The sequence below is a fragment of the Silene latifolia genome, chromosome 10, assembly GCF_048544455.1.
Source record: "Silene latifolia isolate original U9 population chromosome 10, ASM4854445v1, whole genome shotgun sequence".
Lineage (NCBI taxonomy): Eukaryota > Viridiplantae > Streptophyta > Magnoliopsida > Caryophyllales > Caryophyllaceae > Silene > Silene latifolia.
In genome coordinates this window covers 6,567,154-6,585,854 of record NC_133535.1, presented here as the reverse complement: position 1 = coordinate 6,585,854, position 18,701 = coordinate 6,567,154, and the positions used below count along the sequence as shown (strand labels likewise).

The following is an 18,701-nucleotide window of genomic DNA, read 5'->3' as shown; positions in this document are numbered from 1 at the left end:
CGAGCCCGCCGGACGCCTTCTCGGGTATCACCAAGTGCTTATGGCCGAGGAAGACATGCCTAAATGCGCTTTTATCACCGCCAACGGCACATACATGTACAAAATGATGCCGTTTGGTTTGAAGAACGCCGGAGCAACGTACACGAGGCTGGTAGACAAAGTGTTTCAAAACCAAAAAGGGCGAAACATTGAGGCATACGTCGACGATGCTATTGTAAAAAGCAAGTCCGACAAACGAGCATCCGGCCGATTTACACGAAACATTTTGTTCACTAAGGAAATACAAGATGAAGCTCAACCCAATGAAATGCAACCGGTGTTCGGGCGGGAAAATTCCTAGGAGTACTTGTCGGCGCCGAGGCATAGATGCCAATCCGGACAAAATCCAAGCAATCCTAGACTGCCGGAACCAAGGAATCGGAAAGAGGTTATGATATCGACCGGGAGAATGGCGGCTCTCGCCGTTTCATCTCCGGTCACCGACAAGAGCACCCCATTCTTCAAAGTCTTTGAAAGGGAATAAAGACTTGGTGGGGAGGAACAGAGCACGGCTTTCGAGCAAGCGAAAGCTCATCTTCGAGACTCTCCCAACACTATCCAGCCGATCATCGGGGGAGACGCTATACCTATACATAGCCGTAACCTCGGCCACGGTCGATCTTTGTGATCATCGGGAAGAAGACAAACAAAGAACACCCAATCTACTTTGTCGCCCACACACCGCCGCCGCCGAAAGGAATTATCCGCTAATCGAAAAAGGCCTTCGCGTCGTCGTCGCCACAAGGAAGTTAAAACCCTACTTCGACGCACACCCCGTGACGGTCCTAACCGATCAGCCGTTGGAGAAAGCTTTGGAAAAATTCGAGCAATCCGGCAGGCTCATCAAATGGGCAGTGGAACTCTCCGGTTTCGGCATTCAGTACAAACCAAGGCCTTCGATAAAGGGGCAAGCACTTGCAGACTTCTGGCCGAATGCACGTATCGGGAAGAGCCAAACCCAGGCATATGGGAGGTCTACACCGACGGCTCCTCCACGGCGAATAGCTCGGGAGCGGCGTCCTTATCATCACCCCAAACGGGGATGAGTTTGAGTACGCCTTGAAATTCACCTTCTCGGCCTCGAACAATGAGTCCGAATACGAGGCGGTGATAACAGGAGTCGAGCTAGCTAGGGTCACGGAGCGAACACATTGTGTTAAAATCTGACTCGCTATTGGTTACCAACCAAATCAGAGGAGAGTATGAGGCTCGGGATGACGGAATGGTAAGGTACCTAGAGAGGGTAAAAGCCGACGTAGCAAAATTAAAATCTTTCCAGATCCAGTGTGTCCCCAGATCCGAGAACAACCGGGCCGACGCGCTCTCCAAACTGGCCAGCTCAACTATCAAGAATGTCAGCCGAACCGTGCTGGTAGACATCAGAAACGCGAAAAGCATCACTGAGACCGTCGGCATGGTGGGTAACATAGAGACCGAGACAACGTGGATGACTCCGATAATGAGATACAAACTTACGGGTGAGTTCTTGGGAGGGCCGCAATCCCTCGGCCAAAATAAAAGGATCGCCGCCGGTACACGTTGTTCGAAGGAGAACGTACGGAAGATCCGTAATAAGACCACTCTTGAAGTGTGTCGGTCCGGCCGACGCAGAGCTGATACTGACAGAAATCCACGAAGGCATCTGTGGACATCACATGGGGGCAAGAACACTAGCCCACAAAGCTCTCCGAGCTGGCTACTTCTGGCCCACCATGCTTCAAGATTCCAGAACGAAGACCAAGAAGTGCACGAACTGTCAAATGCACGCCCCGGTGATACACGCTCCCTCCAGGGACCTACAACCGGTGCTTAGTCCCCTTCCCTTCGCACAATGGGGGATGGACATGCTAGGGCCATTCCCAACGGCCTCCGGGGGAAGGAAGTTCTTAATCGTCGCCGTTGACTACTTCACCAAATGGGTTGAGGCCGTAGCGATGATTTCAAAGCAAAGACCATTTGCCGTCGAAAGGTAATCTGGGAAAACGTTATAACCCGCTTCGGATTACCCCAAGTTATGGTATTCGACCACGGCCGCGAGTTTTGGAGCGACCTGATAATGAACTGGTTAGAGGAGCTTGGCATCAAGTTTGCGTATTCCTCCGTCTGCCACCCGCAGAGTAACGGGCAGGCGGAGGCAGCCAATAAAACCATCCTCAACGGTTTGAAAAAGACGGTTGAAGATCTTAAGGGAAGGTGGGCCGATGAGCTACCCGGCGTCCTGTGGTCCCTTCGAACCACAGAGAAAGAAGCAACAGGATACACCCCCTTCCATCTAGTCTACGGCTCCGAAGCGGTCTTACCGATCGAAGCGACGGTGCCGACCTTCCGAACGGCCACTTTTGACCCAGCTGAAAACGAGGAAGGCCTTAGAGCTTCCCTCGACCTGGTCGAAGAAAGCCGAGACACGGCACGCCTCAACTTGGCCGTATATCAGAGCCGGATGAAGAGAGCCTACAACCGAAGAGTCCACAAAAGGGACTTAAAAGTAGGAGACCTAGTCCTAAGGAAGTCGGCCGCCACCAACAAAGGAAATATTCATGGCAAACTGACGGCCAACTGGGAAGGTCCCTACAAAGTGATCGAAGAAATAAGGCCGGGTACATACCGGCTGACAGACATGGGAGGTGTGCCTCTGATGAGCCATTGGAACACCGATAATTTGAGAAAATACTTTGTATAGCGGCGGAGGTGTCCGAACACATTGTGGACACCCCAACGCACGATCATGACAAGCAAATGAATCACCAAAGCTCTCCATCAAAGTGTCTGTCCCCTCAACGATTTGCCATTAGACGGAAACTCGAAGGGAAGAAACGCTATCGATGCCGCAACCCCGATTACCTCGGCCAAAACCGAGAGCGACGGGGAACACGTCGGCCGATACGCTAAAAAGAAACGTATACTCAGTGCAATTGAGACGCCAATCTAGCGGTCAATGTGCCTACACAGTTGCGATTGCTATCGATGCCGCAACCCCGATTACCTCGGCCAAAACCGAGAGCAACGGGGAACACGTCGGCCGATACGCTAAAAAGAAACGTATACTCAGTGCAATTGAGACGCCAATCTAGCGGTCAATGTGCCTACACAGTTGCGATTGCTATCGATGCCGCAACCCCGATTACCTCGGCCAAAACCGAGAGCGACGGGGAACACGTCGGCCGATACGCTAAAAAGAAACGTATACTCAGTGCAATTGAGACGCCAATCTAGCGGTCAATGTGCCTACACAGTTGCGATTGCTATCGATGCCGCAACCCCGATTACCTCGGCCAAAACCGAGAGCGACGGGGAACACGTCGGCCGATACGCTAAAAAGAAACGTATACTCAGTGCAATTGAGACGCCAATCTAGCGGTCAATGTGCCTACACAGTTGCGATTGCTATCGAAGCCGCAACCCCGATTACCTCGGCCAAAACCGAGAGCGACGGGGAACACGTCGGCCGATACGCTAAAAAGAAACGTATACTCAGTGCAATTGAGACGCCAATCTAGCGGTCAATGTGCCTACACGATTGCGATTGCTATCGGCCGCAACCCCGATTACCTCGGCCGAAACCGAGAGCGACGGGGAACACGTCGGCCGATACGCTAAAAAGAAACGTATACACAGTGCAATTGAGACGCCAATCTAGCGGTCAACATGTCTACACGGTTAAAACATACATTCAAATCGCCTCAGTCAATGACACAAGAAGGCAAATAAAGGATCGTAATCGAGTCCCGCCAAGCCGAGGACCAAAAAGATAAAACCTTGTTGAAATGACTGCAAGAAGAGTACAAACGACGGCCGTCCCCATAAGGATTGCCTAAACTCTACCTACCAGAGCTTTACAAAAAGCAAGGAAACAGAAAAACAAAAGGTACGGACTTGAAATTGAAGCGCCAAAAGGATGGCGGGAGAGAAGGCTCAATAATTGGCCCCGAACAGCTAAAGCTATCCGAGATGCCGGGTGAGTCCGGTGACGACCGCCCGTCTCCCTATGCTCGATGCTCCCCTGCGTCGCAGCCACAAAGCATCATCGGTGGCGGCTTTGTTGAAGGCCGAGCACCTTCAAGCGACTTGACCTCTCATCCTCCTTCACTTTCGCATCATAAGCCGCCTTGGCCTCGCCTATCCGAGCCGCCGCCGCCGCCTCGGCCTTCTCCGTAGCCGCGGTCTCCTCGGCCTCGGCCATTTCATCCAAAAGAGTATCAAATTTATCCCATGGAAAGGAGCCCTCGGGGACGAGTCTTCTTATCGCCTCCCTGGTCGCCTCCTCGGCCCGGCCCCGGAATCGGACGCACATTTTAGGAAGGACCTCATCCCGAAGCATCTCAATATCCTTCTCTTTCGAGCAAGGATAGCTGCGTGTCCCCGAGCACCTCCGCCCTTTTCGGAACCGATCCTCCCACTCGTCCCTCTTGGCAACCACACGGCGTCGTAGGCACCTTTATACCTATTTCGCTCCTCCATCATCTTGGCCGTGGCGCCATCAGCCTCCTCAACTTTGGCCCTTTCGGCCCTCAGCAGCTTCTCAGCTTCCTCTGCACGCCCCCTTGCAGCAAGAAGATCCAACTTAGCCTTCCCGGCTTCCCCCTCGCGCGAGAGATCAAGCTTGAGCCTTGTAATCAACGGCCCCATTCGGCCGTCGCCTTTTCTTGCTCCACGATGAGGGAGGCGGCTTGACGGCTCCATCTCCCCAACCTCCTATATATTTCCTCACCCTCCGCCACGAGTTCGGTGGGGGTAACCTTCCGGGGTGAGGAGTCCACGATGACATTTCGGTCACCCACCTTCTCGCCGCCTTTTCAGTCGTTTCCCCGCTTGCCGTTGCCCGTGAGGACGGCGGCTTCCGACGATGGAACCGCAAAAAAAAATCACGAGAGGGAATCCATGTCACCGTGCATTGCCACATCGTAAAGCCTATCGTCGGGAACGCCCAACGAGCCGGCTAAATCCGAACCACAAGTTAAATCCGTACCAGTTCGAACCCTCTTAGTCGAAGGGTGGTAGAAAGAGTGCCCTTCCACGCAACGGCGGAAGCGGACGGTGGATCTTTCCTCTTCTTCGGAGAAGGGGCCTTAGCAACGGTCACCTCTCCCTCGTAAATTTTGATCACCTCCACACGGTCCTTCGCGACCACGGGGTCGGAGAGGAGTTGCCACCGATGCGGCCCGCCGACTTGACGCCGCCTTCTTTGATCTTCTCAAAGACGTTGCCAAGAACCCGTGCTTGAGCCGTCTCCGGATCCAATGCCTTTGTCTGTCTTTCCATGACTTCGTTAGGAGACGATCGGCGATCACGTGCTTCGGCCGTAGGATGGCGGATGAGAACCTTTCCGTCCTTATCAAGCCCAAGCCTCTCCAAGTCCTTCTCTCGATGTGTCCCGACCAAATCGATCCGCAAAGAACCAAACAAGAGTTATATGAAAGAAGTAATAAAGCTCCAAACAGGAGCATAACAAGTAAAGGTGGGCCTCACACCGACCCTACTCACCACGGCTGAGGGCCGGTATGAGGCCGACGCGGCAGAGCATCTCGTCCGAAGAATAACCGAGCCTGGGGCGCCATCCCTCCTCAGCATCAAATAGCTGCATTGCCCGCTCCTCATCCGCCGTAAGGGGGACAAAAGAAGCGTCCATCTTAACCTTGCTACCCCGGGAGACGTGTTTCTCATACTCTTCCCGGGTCTCACACCGCAAATGAACGGGGCCCTGGAAAGACCTCGGCAACGGGTAGTCCTCCGGCACCTGGACGTACACCCATCGCCCCAGACCAATCTTTGCGGGAAGTAAGTTTGTTTACGGAGACATATCCAGGCTCGTCCGGACGCCGTACCACCCCACCTTCCGGAGATCGACGGCCGAAGACTATGAAGTCGGCGGAATAGGTTGACCGTAGGGACCTCGCCTTTAAAAAGGCAGAGCCACACAAAGCCGATTATCGTCCTCATGGCCAACGGATGTAGTTGGGCCACGGCAAGGTTCATAGCTTTGATGATGGCCACAACATGCTCGTTTAAAGGAAACCGGAGCCCGTACTCCAAATGCTTAAGGTACACGCCGATATGGCCCGGGGGAGGGCAACAGACCACTCGACCCTCCTCCGGGATAACAATCTTATATCCCTCACCGAAGAAGAAATGATCTCCGAACAGGGTCCCTCCGGAACTACTAGCGAATTTATTCGTCCAAACACGGTCGAGGCCAGTCGTGCAGGCCTCGCCATGACTCGGAACAGTCATCCTCCCACCATCGACGGGAGCCCCATCACCGTGATCAACACCAACATCATCCTCATCCTCCAACTCCCCCAGGAGGGGCAGGTCATCTACGGGAGAAGGAGGCCTAGGACCCCCTAACCTTAGCGGGATGGCCTCTAAAATCTCCTCCTCGTCAAGACGCGACGGGGAACCCCCCGGCGCGGAAGTGCTAGCCCCGGCATCAGCGGCAGAAGACATGTTCACAACAAATTACTAACAAAGAAAAGAAAAATTCGTTTGTTTACCTTCAAAGGAAAAAGTGCTAGCCGGATCAAAAACTCTGAAGATTGGAAGAAAAAAGAAGCCCTTCAGTTTAGCAAGACGAAAATTTTGAAGAAAATTTGAGAAAATGAAATTAGTGACCAAAATCACGGAAAAAAAGCGCCCTATTTATAGGGAAAAAGCCCATAATAAAGGGCCAATCGAGCACGACCCATGAAGCAACGGCCAATCAACGAGCAAACACGTGTCGAGCATGCAACCACGGAATGTCAATCGTCGCAACAGTTAAACGTCAATCAATGCAACAGTGACCAAGCGTCTTCAACACGCCCGTTCACATCCCTTCAACTATTCATCTTCCTCAACAAATTCCTAGATATCCGGTCTCCGCGGCCACACGATCAACCAAGCTAGGAAGCACGTACGGGGCAATCAAAATCAACCTAAGCACTCTCGGCCTTGGTCACGGCCGGCGTCATATTCTTTTCCACATCGAGTGCCCTTTACGCATCTATGTGGAGGGGGGATATGGTATACGGCACGGCCTAGCAAGAGCCACGCCGATGCACAAGAAGAAGCCGATCTGAGAAAATTTCTAAAAATTACTTGTGCGAATACATGCTCAACGTACACCGGAGCCCATACCACGGCATAGACTACGCGGGGGCAAATTGATGGGGCATATTCTCGCACCGCCGACCAAGTCAACACACCGAGCAAGGTCAAAGATATCCACAGCAAGTCAACGACTTAGATAGCCTAGCCGATGCATACCATCGGCTCGCCACGGGTCTCGGCGTGACAACCTTCGGTAGGGACACACATCCGCGTACTCATATCCAAGACCCCTCGGCGGCGAGTCAACATTGTCCGCCGGCCTGCCATAGGTCCCTCGGCCGAGGGGTAGATCAGTCTTTTCACCTGCTAGCCACTTGGCCACTTGGCCACTACGTGACAAAAGGTGAAAGTCTATAAATACTCCTCAACCTTCATTGAGGAAAGGCTCTCACAATTATAACCTAAATACACTATTCATCTGGTAATATCTCCCTTATCTCTCTACAATATATACCTAGCCAAGTTACACAGCTTGATCCTTTAAGTTTACTGACTTGAGCGTCGGAGTGAGTACGCTTGGCACACAGCCAAGCCCTCAGTTCGTTCATTGTTGCAGGGAAGGCCGCGAGGGACGATAGAAGCAAGAAGGATTCAACTCAAGGCATTATTCTACAAGCCACGGGTGGTAACTAATCACAGCTCTGGAATTATACCCGGAACACTCTCAAATTCTAACAATTGCACGCTTGATTGCCATATAAATTCACGTGATGACACTTAAATTGGGTTGAATGGTGGATGAACTAAATGATTATATAAAGTAAAACATTTGAAACACTCTAGCTAGTTCTATAAATAAAAATAAAGAAAGATAATTGCTTAATCCACAAGAAGTTGAAAATTCTTACATGAATTACTGTAACACCCTGCATTATCCACGTGCCCAAACACAGCAATCCCGGATAATAAAGAATGTTACCATCACGGGGTGACCCGTGGCAGTGAATCAAATAAAACAATCATAGCTGGATAATCAAGTTTAACGAAATATAATTATTACAAGTCTCAAAAATTAAAACCAAACTATTACAGCGGAAGTCTTTTAAATACTAAATAACTAGTAGTCATGCTCCACTCGCCCATCCCGTACAAACAACCATCAATCAGCAGCATCCAAATGAGTACCTGTCAGAACTGCTCACATATACGGACGATAACCGCAATGGTCATAGCAGGCCCATCAAAAGAAAGAAGAAAAGATGGACAAAAGCAACATCCGTCAACCACAAGGTCGAGTAAAGATAAAACCAAACTAACAATTGTAAAAGATAAACATGTCACATTGACCAAACTGACGTACCCATATGAAAGACACACTAACAAAGACCAAACTGACCAATTCCAAACTCAAATCTCATATGTATCATCCCCTGTTCCGAGTGTGCACACCCCTCTGAGGCCTTACCCTTCAAAGGAGAACCAAGAGGCGGATCTGCGATCAACCAGACCCGGAATCGACTTCCCACATCGATTCCCCGAACATATATGAGGTGGCTTTTCACACCTACCTCACAACTTCCAATAGATGGTAAACCAATGATACAATAACACAATTCTGCAACTAACTGAGACGGTCTTAAGACGAATACAATACAATAACCAAACTGACTCAAACGCAACCAACATATTCAATCAATATACAAAAGCTAGTAAGGATTTACCCTTACCTGGCTAGCACCAAATCGGCAAGAAGCTCAGAAAAACTCTTCTACGAAGTCGGATCCTACATTTATAACATATATTAATTAATACTAAATTAACTAATTTGTTATCTAGATAATTTATCTTAACTAAACTATATATTTAACGATCTCCCTAACTAAATATATTAATCCATATTTTAAATAATTCAATTACCCATCATCATTAGCTAATAATTGTAATCAATTGTCCCATCATTATTACACAATGATACGTACTACTTTAACCATCTATGTTAACATTTATCTAACAACACCTCGCACATACTCCTCTTCCTTTATCCTACACCACCATTACTACCTACGGCAACACTCCACACCTCACGCATCACACTAGACTCGGCCCGCCTTCCACTCGACAACCCGCAGCCAGAATAATTGGCACAACAGAGACAACACAATGACAACCCTCCTCACGCAAATAACGCCAACAACCAACGGCCAAACATGGGACACAATATACGATGCCGCCGCAACAATCAGTATATGACCTGAGGCTATTACTAATATGTAATACATCATCGAACTAACTCAATACCTTGATTTTGTAAGATTAATCGACTTAAACATGTCATACGGTCTCAACGAGCCTCCGCCGACGTCACACCACAATAGGGCCTTACGACCAGCAAACTCAACACTCCTAGGCGACCCTAAGTTAGGCTCTAAATAAAGACCGCTCACATACCCCTCTTTTCATGAGACCATCAAGGCATCCCGTCATCATACTCGACATCAAAATGCAATTCTAAACAATCCTAAGACAATTGCTAAATAAAAAGGAAGGATGATGCTTACCTTATCTGCTTAGGGCGGGGTTGATGGCAAAATAATCGTGACGAATAGGTGATGAAAATGATTAACTCGTACCTATACTGCCGCCTATTCTCCTTTTCTCCTTTTGGTTTCTTTGTTTTAGGGAAAGGTGAGGGGTTTTATGGTTTAACATTAAAGGGTTTTTGGGCTTTGGGTTTTCACTAGGTTAGCCGTATTTGTTAACTAGCTATTAGTTACATAATATTATTAGTATGTTATTATTAGGTATAATATTAGCTTAATTAGTAGAATTACTACTAATTACTCCATCCTCTTATTTACTCATGACTTCATTACCAATCTAGTTGTAACTTTCTAATTAATCTAACTTAACAAGTTTATAATTAAAACGGGTATTACAATCTTCCCCTCTTATAAAGAACTAGTTTATAATTAAGACGGTTATTACAATCTTCCCTCCTTATAAAGAACTTCGTCCTCGAAGTTCCAAGCAATACTAACAAAACAAATTCGAAACACCCAAGTTCCCACTATTACTAAGTCAAAAGTAACTTATATAAGCACAAATTAATAGTAGCTAAAGTAGTGTGCGATGTTCTACCCCCTTTAAATAAAAAGGTTACGTCCTCGTAACCTAACTAATACCTGGTCAAAAAGATGAGGGTAACGCTCCTTCATAGCCTCTTCTACTTCCCACGTAGCTTCCTCGATATTATGATTTGACCATAATACTTTCACCAAGACTGTCTCACCTCTTCTTGTCTTTCTTACCTTCCTATCTAAAATTTCTTTAGCCACCTCTTCATAAGTTAAGGTCTCATCCAACTGGATCGTCTCGGGCTCAATTATATGTGAAGGATCGCTCAAATACTTCCTTAATTGCGATACATGGAAGACATTGTGCACCTTATCAAGGGCTGGAGGAAGAGCTAGACGGTAAGCTACTTCCCCAACTCTATCAATGATCTCATACGGACCAATAAATTTGTGGCTGAGCTTCCCTTTCTTCCCAAATCTCATCACTCCCTTCATTGGGGACACTTTAAGTAGTATTTTATCCCCCACTTGGAACTCCACATCCCTCCTATGCAAATCTGCATAACTCTTCTGGCGGTCCTGCGCAGCTTTCATCTTTTGTCGAATTAAATGAACCTGCTCCACCATGTCCTGGATCATCTGGGGACCCAACATTACTGACTCAGTCACGTCGTCCCAACACACAGGACTCCTACACTTCCTCCCATACAATGCCTCAAATGGAGCCATCCCAATACTGGCATGATAACTATTATTATATGAAAATTCAATCAAATCAAGCTTATCTTCCCAAGACCCTCCAAAATCCATCACACAGGCTCTTAACATATCTTCCAAAGTCTGGATCGTCCTTTCAGTTTGACCATCAGTAGCTGGGTGAAAAGCAGTACTCATCTTCAGCTTTGTACCTAAAGAATCTTGTAGTTCCTGCCAAAATTTAGAAATAAACCTCGAATCGCGGTCGGACACAATATCCTTAGGAATTCCATGTAGCTTCAAAATGTGTCTCCTATAAGCATTGGCTAGCTCAACTTTAGTCCAAGTATCTTTCATAGGAACAAAATGAGATGTCTTAGTCAGACGGTCCACTATAACCCAGATCATGTTATTTCCTTTTTGAGTTCGAGGCAAACCTACGATAAAATCCATAGAAATTGAGTCCCATTTCCATTCCGGAATTTCTAATGGTTTCACCATTCCCTGCGGTCTTTTATGCTCACTTTTGACCTTTTGACAAGTCAAACATCTAGCGACAAACTCAGCTATCTCCTTCTTCATACACGGCCACCAGAAATTTTTCTTCAAATCTTTGCATAATTTATCACCACCAGGATGTACCGAATATGGAGTGTTATGTGCCTCAGTTAAAATCTTCTTCTTTAACTCGACATCATTAGGTACACACCACCTCCCATCAAACCGTAAGCTACCATCTGCATGAATAAAAAAATTAGATGTCTCACAATTTTCAACATCGGTCCGCCTCTCTACGAGTTTCGGATCATACATCTGTTTCTCCTTAATTTCCTCGTACAGGTCTGGCTGCAATGTCAAATCTCCCATCTGGTCCCCCATTCTTATCACATTTATTCCCATTTCTCGCACCTCCTCCCTTAACCGCATCATAGAAAATGCAGTTATTAACGAATGTACGGATTTCCTGCTTAAAGCATCAGCTACAACATTTGCCTTCCCTTCGTGATATAGAATTTCCATATCATAGTCTCCCAGCAATTCCAACCATCTCCTTTGTCTCATGTTCAGTTCCCGTTGAGTAAATATATATTTCAGGCTCTTATGATCGGAAAACACTTTAAATGTAGCACCATACAAGTAATGTCTCCAAATCTTCAAGGCAAAGACTACAGCTCCTAACTCCAAGTCATGGGTAGGGTAATTCTCCTCGTATGGCTTCAACTGACGCGAGGCATAAGCAATCACCCTCCCCTCTTGCATAAGTACACATCCCAAACCATTCTTTGATGCATCTGTATAGACTTCAAAATTTTCGCTTCCATTTGGTAAGGCTAGGATAGGGGTCGTGGTCAAACACTCCTTTAAGGCTTGGAACGCCTTCTCACAAGCCTCATCCCACCTAAATTTTTGTTCCTTTCTCATCAGATTAGTCATTGGCCTAGCAATTTTTGAGAAGTCCTTCACGAATCTCCTGTAGTAGCCAGCTAGACCCAAAAAGCTCCTTATTTCAGCTACATTCTTCGGTACTTTCCAATTAGATACAGCCTCAATCTTACTTGGATCCACAGAAACTCCATCTTTTGATATCACATGGCCCAGAAATGCTACCTTCTCTAACCTGAACTCACACTTAGATAATTTGGCATATAGTTGGTTGTCCCTCAAAGTCTGCAACACTAACCTTAAATGCTCTTCATGATCCTCCTTGGTCCTAGAATACACCAATATATCATCAATAAACACAACCACGAATTTATCCAGGTACTGATGGAACACTCTATTCATCAAATCCATGAACGCTGCTGGTGCATTAGTCAACCCGAATGGCATCACAACAAACTCATAATGCCCATATCGAGTCCTGAACGCCGTTTTAGGAATGTCCCCATCCTTAATCTTCAGCTGATGATAACCCGATCTCAAATCAATCTTTGAAAACATCCCAGCTCCACTCAACTGGTCAAACAAATCATCAATCCTCGGTAAAGGATATTTATTTTTCACTGTCACCCTGTTCAACTCCCTATAATCAATGCATAGCCTCAAAGTTCCATCTTTCTTCTTGACAAATAAAACGGGTGCACCCCAAGGGGATACACTCGGCCTAATGTAACCCTTATCCAATAGTTCCTCCAATTGTTTCTTCAGCTCACCCATTTCTTTAGGTCCCATCCGGTACGGAGCCTTGGAAATCGGTCCCGTACCAGGTATGAGCTCAACATTAAATTCAATTTCTCTCTTCGGTGGCAACCCAGGTAACTCATCAGGAAATACATCCTCAAACTCACTCACAACAGGTATATCCCTGGTTTTCTCACTCTCCATCCTAGTATCCAGGACATGACACAAAATAAAAGAATTCCCTTTTCTAAGGTGAGATTTTAATGTGATAGGGAGATAATTTTGTGATTGGTTTAACCACAAATCCTTTATATGACACCCTTACTCCTTTTGGTCCCTTTAAAGACACTTTTCTTTGATGACAGTCAATTTTTGCTTTGTTTTTGTTTAACCAGTCCATCCCCAAAATCACCTCAAACCCATCTAAAGGAAACTATATTAAGTCAACAGTTAAATTCACTCCTCCGATGGTTAAAGGCACATTTGTATAAGTTTTTGAACATTTAACTGACTTTCCCGAGGGTAATGTGACATCACTAACAGACTCGACAAAAGTGGTCAATCCCAATTTAGGTATGTGGGTGCTAGCTATAAATGAGTGAGATGCCCCCGAGTCAAATAAAACGTAAGTTGACACGGAGTTTACAAGAAAATTACCGGTCACCACCTGAGTATCCTCCTCCAGAGCTTGCTTTCCCATAGCGAAAAGCTTCCCGGAATTCTTGATGCCCTCCTGAACTGTACTAGCCGAAGCAGTCGGCTTAGCACTGGCTGACCCTTGAGTACCACTGGCAGCTCTTTGATTGTTGTTGTTTCCTCCTTGATACCGATTGAAATTCTTCTGATAGTTGCCACTCCAGTTAGACTGGGAGCGGCTACCAGGTGTCACATTCCTAACGCTAACTGTCGGTATACGCCCAAAGCTCCCTTGACCTCTACCTCCCATATTCTTTGGGTTGTTGAAACACTCATAAGCTCGATGTCCCAATTTTCCACAACCAAAACAAGCAACTAAGTTACCTGAGCAATCTTTACCAGGATGGTTATGACCGCAAATCTTGCAATTGTAACTTCGACCCTGCGATCCGCGCCCTCTACCACCTCCACCAAAACTCGAATTATTGTCTGAATAGTGAGTTCTTAGTGTAGAGTGGCTATAACTCCCTCTTTTCTGGTTCCCCTGATCGATATTGAAGGACTCAGCCTTTCTTTTCCCCTTATCAGCCTCCTTAGTCTTCTCGACGTACCTCTCAGCATGGCCAGCCTTGACGAATAAATCTTTCACAGAAGTAGGAGCTCCAGCAGGCATCATCTTTAAGATGTCAGCTCTTAAACCATCCTCGAAGCGAACAGCCAACATCTCCTCAGTGAACCCCAAATCGGAACAAAAGTTTGTTAACTCCATAAACTTAGCATAGTACTCATCCACTGTCATATCATCTCCTTGTTTGAACTTGTCAAACTCAGCCCTCTTAGCACTCCTACGATGCTCTGGAAAGAATTCATCTCTCATAGCTTTTCGAAAGCTTCGCCATCCGAAGACAGCTTCCCCATTCTCACCATCATGATACAAAGGCAGAATATCCTGTTTGTTAGTCCACCATCTGTCAGCTCTCCCACCTAGGTACTGAACAGCCTGGGTAATCATCATCGCCTCAGGACATGCTACAGTCTGAAATAACTTGTCAAAGTCCCTCAGCCACTCTTCCAATTTTTCTGGCTCACCCGATCCGTCATATTTACTAGGACGGTGTTGAGCTATTGCTGCACTGATACTAGCATGTGTTACCTCTTCCTTCTTCCCCTGAGCCATAGCTTTCATAGCCTCCTTATAGGCCTCATTCTGTGCAATGATGCGCTCAATTTCCTCTGAACTCAAGTTAGTGCTTTTCTTTGGTGGCATCTTGATCTTTAAAATTAACAAACATTTATGAGTCAACCATTCAATACTAATTGTAACATCATATTATCATTGTGCCATCTTACATAAAAGGGCATAAGTACTATGCTATTACCCGATCAATATGAATTTAACTAGCTACATTCATGTCTTACATTATCATATGATTCAATCATTTTAACTATTACTACCCAAGCCTGCAATTATTACTCAAATAACACCAATTCTTCTTTATCGTCATATCTATATCATTCAATAGACATCTATATTCATAATACACCTTAAACTTTCAAACCACCTACCATCATTCTAACAATAATTTCACAATTTATCACCTCATCATTAAATAACAAGTAAAGCATCACATCGTGTCCCTTCCTATTCTAACCCGCTCAATTCTCACCACGAGGTGACCCGACTCTGAACCGAAAGGGCCCAAAGGTTGGTATAAGGACGTCTCCTCAACCAGTTTTAAGAAGGGGCTCCTAACAGTCCATTATCGGTGTTAATTTTATTAGTCCTTAAGTTCATTTTATTTTCCTATGGTTCATTTTAGTTTCAGTTTTAGGACCGTTCGCTCTGATACCACTTTGTAACACCCTGCATTATCTACGTGCCCAAACACAGCAATCCCGGATAATAAAGAATGTTACCATCACGGGGTGACCCGTGGCAGTGAATCAAATAAAACAATCATAGCTGGATAATCAAGTTTAACGAAATATAATTATTACAAGTCTCAAAAATTAAAACCAAACTATTACAGCGGAAGTCTTTTAAATACTAAATAACTAGTAGTCATGCTCCACTCGCCCATCCCGTACAAACAACCATCAATCAGCAGCATCCAAATGAGTACCTGTCAGAACTGCTCACATATACGGACGATAACCGCAATGGTCATAGCAGGCCCATCAAAAGAAAGAAGAAAAGATGGACAAAAGCAACATCCGTCAACCACAAGGTCGAGTAAAGATAAAACCAAACTAACAATTGTAAAAGATAAACATGTCACATTGACCAAACTGACGTACCCATATGAAAGACACACTAACAAAGACCAAACTGACCAATTCCAAACTCAAATCTCATATGTATCATCCCCTGTTCCGAGTGTGCACACCCCTCTGAGGCCTTACCCTTCAAAGGAGAACCAAGAGGCGGATCTGCGATCAACCAGACCCGGAATCGACTTCCCACATCGATTCCCCGAACATATATGAGGTGGCTTTTCACACCTACCTCACAACTTCCAATAGATGGTAAACCAATGATACAATAACACAATTCTGCAACTAACTGAGACGGTCTTAAGACGAATACAATACAATAACCAAACTGACTCAAACGCAACCAACATATTCAATCAATATACAAAAGCTAGTAAGGATTTACCCTTACCTGGCTAGCACCAAATCGGCAAGAAGCTCAGAAAAACTCTTCTCTAAGTCGGATCCTACATTTATAACATATATTAATTAATACTAAATTAACTAATTTGTTATCTAGATAATTTATCTTAACTAAACTATATATTTAACGATCTCCCTAACTAAATATATTAATCCATATTTTAAATAATTCAATTACCCATCATCATTAGCTAATAATTGTAATCAATTGTCCCATCATTATTACACAATGATACGTACTACTTTAACCATCTATGTTAACATTTATCTAACAACACCTCGCACATACTCCTCTTCCTTTATCCTACACCACCATTACTACCTACGGCAACACTCCACACCTCACGCATCACACTAGACTCGGCCCGCCTTCCACTCGACAACCCGCAGCCAGAATAATTGGCACAACAGAGACAACACAATGACAACCCTCCTCACGCAAATAACGCCAACAACCAACGGCCAAACATGGGACACAATATACGATGCCGCCGCAACAATCGTATATGACCTGAGGCTATTACTAATATGTAATACATCATCGAACTAACTCAATACCTTGATTTTGTAAGATTAATCGACTTAAACATGTCATACGGTCTCAACGAGCCTCCGCCGACGTCACACCACAATAGGGCCTTACGACCAGCAAACTCAACACTCCTAGGCGACCCTAAGTTAGGCTCTAAATAAAGACCGCTCACATACCCCTCTTTTCATGAGACCATCAAGGCATCCCGTCATCATACTCGACATCAAAATGCAATTCTAAACAATCCTAAGACAATTGCTAAATAAAAAGGAAGGATGATGCTTACCTTATCTGCTTAGGGCGGGGTTGATGGCAAAATAATCGTGACGAATAGGTGATGAAAATGATTAACTCGTACCTATACTGCCGCCTATTCTCCTTTTCTCCTTTTGGTTTCTTTGTTTTAGGGAAAGGTGAGGGGTTTTATGGTTTAACATTAAAGGGTTTTTGGGCTTTGGGTTTTCACTAGGTTAGCCGTATTTGTTAACTAGCTATTAGTTACATAATATTATTAGTATGTTATTATTAGGTATAATATTAGCTTAATTAGTAGAATTACTACTAATTACTCCATCCTCTTATTTACTCATGACTTCATTACCAATCTAGTTATAACTTTCTAATTAATCTAACTTAACAAGTTTATAATTAAAACGGGTATTACAATCTTCCCCTCTTATAAAGAACTAGTTTATAATTAAGACGGTTATTACAATTACAATTCACTAATATCACAAAATGAAGACGTTGGCCGATTTGCATGAATTAAAAATATGTGAATTGAAGTCCTAGTAACTTTTTTATTACAATTTATCACGGATTTCTTTGTCCATTATTAAACTATGTGAACTGAAATCCTAGTAACTTTTTTATTAGAATTTATCACGGATTTCTTTGTCCATTATTGAACCCAATGGTGTATAAATGGGCATGAATAATGTATTTTCAAAAGGTTACAAAGAGACAACCTGCTAATCATTTCAAACTCATTCGCCCATATGCCAAAACATCAATGTGAATCCACCTTTGTCTAGCTAAATCCCGCATTTGATCACTTTTAATTTGCCGATAGTTTAACAAAACAAACATTGAAATTTCTAAATTTGTTTATCATTTTCAAGAAAGTTTGTTCATGAAGAAATGATTTACATTTTATATCTATACTAAAAAAAAATAGTTTGAGGACATGAAACTTGTGAGTCGCGACTTAAATAGAATATGTACAATTAAATTAGTAATTAGTTTTTATAACAAATATCATACTATCACATAAATCCTTTCATACAAAATTATTATCCATAAGTATAAGATAAACTAAAAACATGTTTTGAAAAAATCGGTTTACTATAAGTCTTTGTGCAAATCAACTTTGCACTAGAATTTGTATAAATTACCTCCAACATTTATTAAAAAAAATTCAATCATAGAATTTATTCAAAATGGATCTCTTATGTAACATTCAAGACACTTGTCCCATAGATAGTGGTACACTAAAATTCTTCAAATGTTTTAGTTTGGAGGATATTCTTACACTCAACCATGATTGATCCAATCATAGGCAACATAGATTAATAAATTGGAAAATGATAAATACAACTCAGTGGGTTATATTTAAGCATTTAATACCCTTCCTAATTTGATATTAATTTAGAAATTAGAGTATAAATTATACATAAATTAATACAATTAATGCATATATTAAATATTTATTTCCTTTTTTAGTTTCTTAAATACAACCCATTGGATTGTATTTATCATTACCCTAATAAATTTTACAGTATTTATAATTGAGAAATACATTTTTAATACATGTATTAATTGTAGTATTGATTTATAAGTAATTTAATAAATTATTCATGTATTTTTACATTATATGTATTAAATTCTTAATACATGTATTA

General features: G+C 44.2%; 1 protein-coding gene and 1 long non-coding RNA gene across 2 annotated transcripts; both read right to left on the bottom strand.

The window, feature by feature from the left end:
- Positions 1-8,096: 8,096 nt before the first annotated feature.
- LOC141607048 (uncharacterized) lies at positions 8,097-9,746 on the bottom strand. The gene is made up of 3 exons (XR_012526874.1): positions 9,624-9,746; positions 8,793-8,848; positions 8,097-8,259 (listed from the first exon to the last, which is right to left on the bottom strand). It is a non-coding gene; the product is annotated as an uncharacterized LOC141607048 (long non-coding RNA).
- Positions 9,747-13,389: 3,643 nt separating this feature from the next.
- Positions 13,390-14,859, bottom strand: LOC141606976 (uncharacterized). The gene has a single exon (XM_074426355.1). It carries the CDS (start codon positions 14,857-14,859, stop codon positions 13,390-13,392), a length of 1,470 nt encoding a protein of 489 aa, XP_074282456.1.
- Positions 14,860-18,701: the final 3,842 nt, after the last annotated feature.